Below are 12,247 nucleotides of genomic sequence, written 5' to 3'. Positions count from 1 at the left end.
CCGGCGGAGAGGAGGGGAGTTAGCGGCGAGGAGGAGCAGGAGGAGGAGGAGGAGGCAGGGCTGGGGGCAGAGCCAGGCAGAGCGGCGCTTGGCGGGCGGGGCGGGCTGTGTGACCGGGGCGCATCGCGGGGGCACGGCCCGGCAGGCTGGGCGGCAGCGGCGGGGCCGGGGATGGAGGTGCGGCGCTGCCCCCCGCCGCCAGCCAGCGGCCCGTGACCGAGCGGGGGCCGCGGCCTCGACGGGGCGGGCGGGGGGCGGCTCGCTGCCTTCCTGGGGCAGGCGGGCGGGCGGGRGACTGAGAGGGAGGGAGGGGACTCGAGCAGGGGCTGCCGTCGCCCGGGGCCGCGGTGACTCAGAGCCGGCACGGCCGGGGGTGAGCCGAGGTCTGTTGTTGTGGGATTTTTTCCCCGGCAGGTTATAAATAGCCCCGCGCGGCGCCGTGTCACGGAAGGACACCCTGGCCGGGCGCAGCCTCCCCCGGCCGGCCGCCGCCAGCCCGCCCGCCCGCGGGCCCAGCTGCTGTAGCGGGGCCGCCTCCCGCCGGCTGTGCCCGCTCCCGGAGCGCCAGTGACACCGCTGGCCGGGGCAGCGACAGCCCGGCTCCGCGGGGACAGCCGCACGGCACCTCGGCCCTGCCCGACCTCGCTGAGGCAGCAGGGAAGATGAAGCCGGAACGAGGTAAACGGCTTATCAGTACATTTCTTTTTGTTTGTTTTGTCGCTGGGATTGGAAGTGGCCCCGGTGTTTTGTTCCGATGTTATCGCTCTGTTTCCTTATCCCCTCCCCTGTCATTTTGGGGGCTGGGAAAGAATCCAGGTACTCGGGCTCGGCTGGGGAAATGCCAGAAGGTGCCCCGCGAAGGGGGTTACTTTAACAGCCCGTGTCCTGCCTGCCCTTCGGCTTTCCATTGTCTCGGCTGGATGGAAGGGAGACAAACGCCGTAGCCGAGTGCTTTTGCTGTGGGAATGCTGCAGTTCGTGTGTCAGACACAGCCGGCTCGTTAGCACAGACCTGCAGTGCCGAGAGTCCCTCAAAGGCAAATTGGCCATCGACAGACAAAGCCAGCAGATGTACACAAATGTCCAAATATAGCTGAAAAACACCCTGAAAATAACCATAACTTACATCTGGGTTGTTTTATAAACTGACAGTGCTTTTTTCCCTAGTTATAATGGAGATATTTCATAACAAGCGTGGTGAAGTATAAATTTTTCACGATTATTTGGTTATATCTTATCGGATTACTGACATCTGGTTTTACAGAAAAATCAAGACGGCAGTCTGCGTATATGTTTATAACACTTGAGTTCTTTTGCCGTATAGCAACAGCTGCTGATGCCCCTAGAGTTGGAAATATGTCATGACTTCTATTTTGATCCACAGGAGCAGTGATTATTGATTCGTGTTAGTTAAAGCAAGACTATTTTTCTAAACAAATCTTACGAGTGCTTGTCGTAGTATTCCAGRTGTTAATTAAAAACAATAATCCGTGTTTCTTAAAGTTTTGATGATTCTATTACCTGGTTGCTTTCAGTTTAAAAACACATTCGGTTTCTGTTATAATCACTTTGGTGTTTTGAGAAGCACTTTTTTATAGCTCAGATATTCACATATTAAATGCTGACACTTACATGACATACGCATCTTAATTAGGTTTGTTAATGACATGTTTGCTAATAGCGACACTGCATAAATGACCACTCTTATGTGGATTTCTTGTCTGTATATGCTGCAAGGATTATATGGTGTGATGAYAGCACAGATAGTACAGAAGCAGTAATAAATTAATGGGGTTTAAGTACCAGGGTTTTGAAATGGGCCTTTCTCATTGCTTTCCTCTCCTTGTTTCTTAACTGCCTAAACCTTCACACTACCTATTGCAGCAAGGCTGGTTGTTTTTAGAATCTTTTTAGATTTTGATACCAGACCCTGAAGTTTGAAAACTATTTACTGTCAGGGTGAAATTATATTTCAAAATAGCYARGTAAAACCCAASTCAATATTTGCAGCTTTAAAATGTTCTGCTCTAGCARCTCAACATCTACATGACCTTTGTCTATTCCTTTCTTTAATTTTTAGGCAGAAGGAGTTAGAACGTTGGAAACATTTTCAGTTGCTGTATGATAAGTGATCAGATGCCTGTTTTTAGCCAGTCTGGTGTAGGGGAAACCAAATTTGTATAGAAAGCAAGTTATTAGGGTGCTGGAGTATTTTTTGTGGKCTTTTTTTCCTTTTACCCTGAGCTGGGAGTTAATATATTGAGATTCTCATCCACTGTAAAGTGTTTACCACAAACTGGGAGAAATCCTTCAGAAGTTATGTCTTGAAATTCTTTTAAGATAATTAGCAAAATGTGGAAAATAAATCATGGATTTTGCCAAACATGGGAGAGTATCTCCAGCCATTTCAGTGGATCCCTCTAGCTTAACTGTGTGCTGATATAATAGAGCAGTGCCATGCACAAAGGGGGTTGTGAAAGTGCTGCCTAAATGCCACATGCGGCCCACAGAGCCTCTTAGGAGGCACGAATCATGCAAATGTTTACATGTGCTGCTCTCTGCATAGCAGCTGTACCACAGGACACACGCAGYCAAGTGTGCAGTCACCTGCTTCCAATCGTCACAAATTAATAGCAAAGAGCAGAGGAGAAGCAGACCACTCAGCTTCCCACAGGCTTCACTTCTCTACAGAGCCTCAAAATCCTGGAACACTGTAAGTTCAGTCTCCAAGTGGAGCATAAAGAAGCAGGCTTTAAACAGGCTTGCAATCTGGTTTGGGTTTTTTGGTTTGTTTTTTTTTTTTTTGTTTTCCTTTTGTTTTTTGGTCATTCGTACAAATAATTATATTGGAATCAATTTGGAGCAGAGGGATGTAGTTCTTGTTAGAATTGAGCTCAGCACTGCGCTGAAGATTGTAATGCCCAGGCACCTTGGGAGAGGTGTGGTTTAGCCTTCGTTGAACTACCAGTAAGATTCTTATCCCCAGCCAAGATTCATGATGGAGGAGAAGAAAGAGGAGATCTAAATGTRCCACTATTTTTATCAGTGGGAAGTGTTATAGAATGTTTAAGGAGGTGAAATGGATAGACAGAAATTAAAAAAAACATGGAATTTGGCCCTAAGGTACTTACCCTCCTCTCTATAGGTAGGAAAGTTGGAAAATTGCAGCTATAAACATGTAATATGTGAGAGCAGTATGGAGGAGATGGAATGCTCTGCATAGCAGACCTGCAGAGCAGTTTTGTGGGTGAGGGAGAGCAGGAAGAGAGCTTTGAAAGTGCAGGTAAAAATGTGGACTTATTCCTTTGCCATCCGAAGGCATGAAGCATTCTCAGGATGCATGAGCATGAGAGCATCTCATGAGCTCTCATGAGCATCACTCAGGATGTAGCCATCAGGTGGGGTGTGAGTGTGGCAGGACAGTGTTTGCTCTCAGCACATTCCCAGAGCTATCTGTGGGTCTAGGGAATGCAGTAACTGAAATACTGATTTCAGTATAATAATACTGCTGCTCAGCTTTACCTTTCCTGTGCTGCCAGTCTTAAAGTGAAGTGGTGAAGCATCTTAAAATACAGCGGTCATGTTTCTTCAACTGAGGTTTCAGTGGTGCCAGGGAGAAGAATGATTTATCTCCCTTTCTTACAGTGTTTTTGGAGTGATGTGTGAGTTTGAGGTTGGTTTTGATTGGGTTTTTTTGGGTTTCTTTTTTTTTGTCTTTCTGCAGTAACAACATATCAGGTTACCTGGCTTTGAGCCACGATATCATCACGATTTGGTTTCTGCAGTACAGCTGCCTAGTCAGCTGCTTCGTGCTGCATGTTTGGACTGCTGTTTCCTTTCTCAAGTACAGAGCTTTGCTCTTGCTTCTATTGAACTTCGTTCTAATGACTTCTGGTCGCTTCGGCAGTTTATTGAGTTTGGAAGACAGGGCTAGACTTTGTAGCAGAGTGCTTGYAAGCTCTTCCAGCTCAGCTTTGTTCATAAACTGTATAAACACACAGTTTCACCATCAGCGTTAATGAAAACATTGCATAATGTCAGGGTGATAGCTGATGCCAAACTCAGAAGGCTTGTTATGTACTCTTAGAGTACACTTGGTGCACAACTGGAAAACATCTTGTGGTTTAGATGAGTCTGCAGTATAGTCATATTTTACTGTGGAAATGTTACAAGACATCAAAAGCCTTACTATAGTCTAAATAACTCAGAGTTATTGCTCCTTCCTCTTCCCTCCCCCTCATTGCATGAAGGATCAGTTAAAGGAGGAAGACAGGCTTGTTTGTCTGTAAATGCATGCTGGCTGGTTTTTATCACCTTATTCTAGTTTTTTCTAACTTTTTTATTGCCTTGCTTTGTTTATTGCTCTGTGTGTGTTCTTTGTGTAGACAGTTTTGTTTTCACCTACAAATTAAACAAAAAGCAGTCCTCTCTTACTTTCTTAAGCATTAATTCTCTCCTTGAGATTATCCTAATTTACAGAAATGACTTTGTCTACAAAAGAGGAACGAGCAGTCTGAAGATTGCTTTTTCTCTTCTCCTTGCTTCTTTGCAAGTCAAACTTGGATATTTGCCTCTGGGTCTGTTTGTAGTAACTGGGTTAAGGGACTTCTGCCACATTATTTGGTGGGTTGGTATGGAAAGAGCTAACTCTTGGTTCAGCAAAAGTCTGTTTACTGCCTCCTGTGGGAAACACAGCTGAAGCATTTCAGGATATATCTGTGGGGAGAGCTGGAGGAGAGATTAATGAAGATGAGCAGTTGATTGAGCTTAGATTCTTAGGAGGAAGGATGAGGAGCCATGGGATTGGGGGAAGTGAGCTGAACCAATGTGATCTGTCATGGAGTTGGTTGTTAAGTTAGGAGATGTGGGCAAGGCCCTTGTTTTTATAAGCACAAAATATGCCCTATATTAACTGGGGAAGATTTTGTGGAAAACTTCTTAACAAGGGTGATGTGTACAGCGTATGCAGGTTAGGAGGTGGCAATACCCCTTGAAGAAGGATGAGTGTTGTTTTAGTGTCCTATACTGCCCTGTGGTACTGACACTTTAAAATTAAAACATCTTCTYAGTGAAATGTCACAAAGCACTTAAACTTCCCCACGGTGGAATGATGTAGCCGGTAAACAAAGTAATAAAGTGGAAATGAGCTGCTTCCTGCTCAGTGGAGTTGTCAGTGCAGAAGCGTTTGGGCAATGCTYGGGGCCGGGTTGCACAGGTAAGTGCAGGTTGTGGGATGATGAGCTGGAGGTGACGCTGTGCCTGGCCCAGGAAGCCACGGGCACGTGCTCCAGGCTGCGTGTGCCCAGGCTGGCTGCTCCTCCTGCCTGGATGGCTTTCCAACAAAACCCGCTTATCCTCCAGAAGAGAGAAAACCTGAAACTGTTCAGGATGAAAAACCCCACCAGCCCAGCCAAACTGACGGGTATTGCACTCGGCTGCCATTCATAGGGCATGAAACCATGCAGCTCTAATCTTTGGGGAGAGCAGATGTGTCCTGATAACAGATAATGTATAGATGCAGGGTGTGAGAGAGCCGGAACAGAAGCCTTTTCTTTTAATTGAGGGTGGAGTCTAGATGCTTTCAATACAGCTCTGTCCTTGCACCTTGAAGAATGGCAATATAAAGTCTTTTTATTAAATTTCTGCTTCAAAAATAAAACTTGGAAGAATTCTTAGCTTTTAGGTGCTTAACTTCTTAGAAATATTTGGCACCCAAAAAAAAGTAAGTATATTAATTTGTAGAATGGAAAGTCTCAAGGTTTACTTTGAAATGGCAGCTTATGTTAAAGTTTTCTTGCCTGTTCTGGAGTCTGTACCTAGCTTTTGACAGCAAGGCAAGTCCTCCTCTTGTAAAAGTATTTCTTGGTTGGAAGGGTGCTTTTGTCATTGTTCAGCAGTGGGAGCTCTTCATGGCATACCTGYTTCTCAGAGAGAACCATCCTGGTAATGGCTTTGCCATTTTCTTATTGTTTGCTTGGTGTTGTCCATACTAGCTGCCTTTGAAACAGATGCTGCAGGAGTGGCATTTAGATGGATATTTTGGGGACTGTGGCTATGCCAAGCCCATAGGCTTGGGCTGTATAAACTGACCCTTCTGACTGTATTCTTTACGTGCTGAAGTGAGAAACTTTGGCATGCCAGATCAGATCCCTGGRGTAAAACATACTAGGCTGGACTTTGTTGTTAAGGGCAGTGTTGAAACTATTATTGGATCTGAGGTCTGCCAGCTTCTAAATGTTTTTAAAAATAAGCTAACATTTATAAATACAGATTCTCATGAGAGACAAGAGTTTGCTGCCAAATTAAATTCTGCTTATTAAAATTAGAAGTCTTCTGTGAAAACAGAGTAACTGATGAGAACAAGCCAGYTATATGACATTTGTTAAAAGAACTTGCTCTGTCTGCTTCACTGTTTACAAAATGTTTCTTTGTTATTTTGACGATCTTCTACTAATAGAAATTGTTTATTGATGGTGAAGTAGCAGTACCTTTTATCTTCTCAGCAATGAGCTTAGGGTAACASTCCAGCTATTCTTTTAGTCTATAAGGTCTTCCAGTTTAACTGTAAATATATCTGTAATTACTATTTCCATTCTGATGTGATACTTGATAAACTATGTTTTTTAGATTTTTGAAAGTGTCTCACATAATTGTCTTTCAAGGAGGTAAAAAATTGTTCAGTCTTTGTAGATCATTTAAATTTAATGTTTAGACAGAAGCCAGTTTTTAAGTTAAATTTGTTGTAGAAGTGTATGTACAGTTTCATGATTACCTTTGTACTCCCCAGTACTGAAACTTCATGTGTAAGTAGGCAATTAAGGATGAATACAAATGCAGAAGAGTGACTCTTGGACTTGGGTAGAKAGTTGAACTTTGGAAKAYTTCACTTTCATTGCCTATTGCTTTTTCTGCTGGTCCCGTGCAGGGTGGCATGACTATAGCTACAGGCACATGGCTGAAGCCATGTGAGTTATTCTTGCTCCACAATCAGAACTGCACTGAGATTAGAAGAGGTATTTTTATAAAGGCTACTTGTCAACAGGATAGTTGAGTTGTAAGTCATGACAATTCTCCATCTTAACAATTCAGAGTTATTCTGACCAAGTCAAAACCAACTCCCTTGTATTAATACATTTCCTTCTGTGTTAAATGGGCCTGACTGCTTCTTTTGGTAGTGACTTTTAATGCCAGCTTTGGGACCAAAGCTGGTTCATGTTGCTGTCTGGGATGGTGTTACAACACTACATTGACTCAAAATGCAGATGTAACAGGGTAGTATGAGGATGTTCTTGGGGATAATTTGGAGAGRGTGCTGTGCATGAGGCAGCTGAACACACAGGGAGGGAAGCACTCTGCATACATGAAATACTAATGACACTTTCATGTCTGTGCTGATTGTAAGAGTCCTTATAATGATAAAATTAACCAAAATACTCTTGCTGAGAAATCATCTGAACAACTTTGTTTCTTTAAAAGCAGTAAGTGGAGCTCTTCCCCTCACATAGACATTTATTTTGGTGTGAGCACTTTTCTTTATGTGGGCAGGCATGCAATCTCTCTCTGTCCAGGTCTGTAGTACCCAGTAACCAATGTTAGGCTTCCCTCTTAGCAAAGATCAATGCATTTCCCAAACCTGTTGGCTTCTCCTGTGGAAAAAGACAAATTGCTCTTTCTTCTGAGACATAAAAAAAGGAGAATGTATCTGAAATAAAGACCCTCTGGTTGCACATCAGCCATGTCATCTGCTTTACATTACTCAAGTTAGTGATCTTTTTTTCCATAAGATCCCTGGGAACCAGGTTGGTAAGTCAGTCCATTTTGGATGGTGAACTGCTTTAGGGAATCTACCAGCAGGTGAGTGCTTGTGCTAGTTTAACTTCTTAATGGTGCTTGCTGTGTGTGCAGGGATTCCTTTTGCCCAGTGATGAGCCATCAGSATTTCTAGGACATATTTCACACTTCTCTGTGCTGCAACAGATTAAGTTTCTTTCTCAGGATACTGTGCAAGTATCATCTTGTTGCTTGGTATAATGAGGGAGGGAAGGGCTAAAAGAGAGAGAGAACTTCAGTGGAATTGAGGATGACAAATATTGTCCCATATCCTCAGCAGAGTCAGCACCAAAATGGGAGGTGCTAGTGATAGCTGGTTTCTTGTGAGGGACAAGGGGACAAGAAGGAAAGGTGCAGGAAGAGCTGCTGTGGTCAGCACACTCTTTCTTCAGAGCAGTGGGAAGCCCTTCTCCCCTGCCAGGTATTGTTCTCCTTGATTCCCTGCCAGGGCACCAGCCCAGCAACGCAAGGGAAACAAACCATGGCTCAAACTCACACATCCAGGCAGGTCAGCAGCTTTGGTGGAAGGCTTTGTTTGCAAACTGGTGGGGCAGAGAGGGGATGTGAGAGCAGTATCTGAGTAAATGTCTGTGATGGTTACTTGCCATAACTTCTGTGTTAGCAGAGAATAAAATTTTGATATGTTGGGCTGGTGCTTTTTTTAATGTGCAGTTTTCTGTAATGTCACAAATGCACACTGAAAAGTACATTTCCTTTGCGTGTTAGATCTGAATCTTTAAAACTCCTGAATTTTCAAGACTTTGGTTTATTTGTTCATTTTTTTAAAGRTTTTATTAAGCAGATGAATTTGAGAGTAGGGAAGAATGAAATAGTTGCATCAAGAAGAGAAGAATTTTAGTAAATACTATATAGTAAATATAGTGATGTGGAGTAAAAGAGGAGGAGCTTCCTATCAATAGGAACTGAACAGGGACAAAACTGTAAGATCAGCATGGACTGGGAACTCACTTAGGTCAAAGGGATTGATATCAACACTCATGCTGCTCAAAGGTAAACCCTTTCTTTCTGTGCTGTAAATCTCTTCAAAACTGAGCCTTCAAGCATAATTTCTATGCAACATTTCCCACTTCAGTTGCCTTTTAGTGAAAAGTGTGACTTTGCTTTTTTTTAATTTGAGAGGAAACAGCTTCTTCCTTTTGAAGCACRTGTTGTTTGACTCGCCAGAGGAGTTTACTGTGGAGAAACCACGAGAAACAAAGTATCTGGAGAGCTGGAATTGGAGCTGAGGCCTGGAAATGGSTGCTACCATGGCTGTACTAGCAGTAGTACTGACAGTGTAAGTGCTTACACCAGCTAATGCCAGCAAGGTGTGGGGGACCCCTCTTAGGAGTTTGCTGTTGGGGGGTGAAGAAACAAGTAGTAGGTGAAACAGGAGGAATAATGGATGATGCTGGACATGTTTGGAGGCAAAAACCAATGTGCAACTGCTACAATGCACACCTGCCTCATCTTGCATCGAGTGGTTAAGTTCACTAAACTTGAACCAGTCATGGCTGGCTGTTACTGTACTGCCTTTGTATGTTTTCTACCAGAGCCTCTCTGAATCAACAAGTTCCTAAGAGAAAGTATTTTGGATGCACTAGAGAAAAAAGTTATGGTGCTTGATGTGCCTTGTATGTTCTTTTATCCCGTCCTCATGTTGAGAAGATGTAATGGCATTTTATAAATATTTTAGGATGCTTTTTGTAAGCTGGCAGAATTCATTTTTGTTTAAATTTCATTTTTGTTTAAGTTTTAAGCATCTGTGTTACACACTGATTTTTATTTTATCTGTTATTAATTTTTGCTTGTTTGATTTAAAAATCACAGTGGGACTGTTAAGCATCTTCTGTAGGTGTGCTGTAGACGGTGTAATGTTTCTCTCAAGAAATTTGAGTTTTAACCTCAGTAAAAAGAAAACCATACATAAATTGTGTGTGACTGATATATCTAACAGTCTTGTTAACATGCATTGCAAGCACTGAGAACTGACCTCAGCTTTGTTCTGAGGAATTGAGAAGGGGAATAAGGCTCTCTACATGAGTGCACTTGGTGGCTYTATGCAAATTAGTAAGTCAATCCAAGATGTTTGTTTCAARAAAGGGATGTACTAGCAGAAGTGTATTTTTATTTTTAGCTTGTCTCACGACGAGGCTGTGTAAACATAAGGGGCTGTGGAGTCACCTAGGCTTTGCTCTTTAGGGGTCACATACACACCTCGCTTTTCCTGCATAAGGCAGGGCTGGAATCTGAGCTAGAGTGTTTTTCTGAACTGGCTCATTAGCAGACGTCCTGTGCTTTGGCATGGCCCTTCAAAGGTTGAAGTTGAGTGTTTTTTATAATGTAGGGATGATGCCAATTATTATTATTATGTCTATTGGCAAGTGCCTCTGAATTGATGTGTAATTCACTTGATATGGAGATGAACCACACTTGGCTCTGATTTCCTGCTTTATGAAATGTGTAGGACTGCTTACTCCCAAAGTGTTGGGATAAAATCCATTGTTATGTATGAAGACCTCATTTTTTTTATGTTTAGAAGTGTTAACCTATTTGTGGGAGAAGGTGGATTAAAATACATTCTGATTATCTTGATTATTCCTTATTGTTTGGCACAGTGTTAAAACTGTGAGGATATTAGTAGTATTTGTAGTGCAGGTGCTTGATGATGAAGTTTGAAGCTTAGGATAAAGTCCAATATATACATGTGTGCTTCCATATTCTCTCATGTTCCGTTATATTAAATATCTTATGTCTCTGGAATTTGTGGAAGTGTAAGTGATCCAACYGATAAATGAGTAGTGTGCTTCAAGGTAGGTTTTGTCTTGGTTGAATTTCTAATACTGCRGTTTCTAAGTTTAGAATTTCATTAGGCCAGATGCACTCATTTCTGGGGTATTTGTCCACAAACAGGCACAGAGCTCAGCTTTGTGTACCTACAGCTGGTTTAGAACTGTAGCTTAAAAGCTGGAGTGTCAGCATGCTGTGTCCTACTTTTACTGTATTTGAAGAATATCGGGCGTGAAAAGGCTCTTTGCGGTTGCAGTGCAGCAGCCCGGTGTGCAGAGACTGTTGAGGAGCAGTATGGTGGGGTGGTTTGCCTGTCATCGAGGGACAGCTGCTCATCACTGCAGCATTGTTAGCTGGCCTGCAAAAACAGCTGGTGCCTCCTGAATTCTGTCTCTGCTGGCCCCGCTGGGAATTGACTCGGCCGTTGTTCCTCCTGCCTCTTGTTAGCAAAACTTTTAAACATACCGTGTTTAGTAGTGTGATAAATATTCCTTTTACCCCTCCCATCCTCCTGTAGCTGTTRAATAACTGTTTCACAGAAAATCGTCTGAGTACTTTTCTCAAAGACTAGGTAGCTGCTTGATTAAGGAAAACTTGAAATTGCCTTTTCAGACAACTGTGTAAACTACRGTGTTTTTGTAGAAATAAATGTTCCATGAAGGAAAAATACTTGGAAAGCAAACAGATAAAATATACAGGAAGCTTGAATGTCAGTGACTAATGAAATGATATGTTTTGCGTCTAACTTTCTGTAAGGCACTGTCTGTGTAAGTGATCTTTAAAYGGGCCAACTACAAAAAAGGTATCTGACCTTCCTCAGATAAAATGTCTACTTAAAAATCTTGTATAGACTATGTTTTCTTGCAACCACAGCAAAATGATACTGGTATATAAAATGTGAGTGGGGGAAACATTCTGTGAAGTGGCATGTTTTCCATGCTCCTGAAYGGGTTAGTGAGTGGTACTGGATTTTGAATGTGGTTGTGTACTTTGGTTTAATCTGGACTTTTCATAGTTTCATGGTATCTAATTACAGGACAAGGTTTTTGGTCTTGTTTTGTGATGTGGCTAAACTGAGAGTAAGATAGGTGTTTTTTTGCACTGATTATGTTAATATGGGGACTCTCATATGACTTTAATACTTGTAAATACGTCAGAACTGGATGAAATTGTTTAGTACAGCCAGTGCGTTGTTTAGACTACATCTAGAATAGTACATGCTGTTTTGAAACTACTCTCTTGAAACAACCTCRTACATTAATCCTCACAAGTGCCCATTAAAAACACTGAAGTAAGARCTGCAGTAGTGCAAGGAGCTGGTGCCGGATCCCCCTCCCCCTTTGTGCTTCAGGAGGGTCAGAGGGGTGAGGCAGCCGAGCCMCTCCCGAGTGGGCTGAGCAGTGGAAAAAGTGCACCGGGAACTTAGCTGGTGCTGGCTGGCAGCAGGACGGGCTGGCGGCTTTTTCCACTCCAGATGTAAATATTCATCACCTCATACACTGCAGCTCGGGCTGGCTGTTGAGCCCGGCKCTGTGCGGGAACATTCCATGTGCGGTGCCAGCGCACAGACACACGGCAGCTGCTGTCCCTCGGTGTTCCGCTGGTGCGGGGGCCGCGGTGTCAGCGTG

General features: G+C 43.2%; 1 protein-coding gene across 2 annotated transcripts in view; it reads left to right on the top strand.

The window, feature by feature from the left end:
- Positions 1–334: 334 nt before the first annotated feature.
- Positions 335–12,247, top strand: part of ATOSA (atos homolog A) — a 46,158-nt gene continuing 34,245 nt past the window's right edge. The window contains exon 1 of one of the 2 annotated variants that reach the window (XM_057372077.1): positions 335–678. In XM_057372077.1, coding sequence (XP_057228060.1) covers positions 663–678 — 16 coding nt within the window. In that variant the 5' untranslated portion in view covers positions 335–662. Of the gene's footprint in view, positions 679–2,651; positions 2,713–12,247 lie in introns of those variants that run through there. The other variant, XM_057372078.1, reaches the window with a different exon arrangement.

This window comes from Malurus melanocephalus, unplaced genomic scaffold, assembly GCF_030028575.1.
Source record: "Malurus melanocephalus ecotype Western Australia unplaced genomic scaffold, MMel_1.1 scaffold_163, whole genome shotgun sequence".
Taxonomy (NCBI): domain Eukaryota; kingdom Metazoa; phylum Chordata; class Aves; order Passeriformes; family Maluridae; genus Malurus; species Malurus melanocephalus.
The sequence above is the reverse complement of the archived record's forward strand: the minus strand, read 5'-3'. Positions and strand labels throughout refer to the sequence as shown.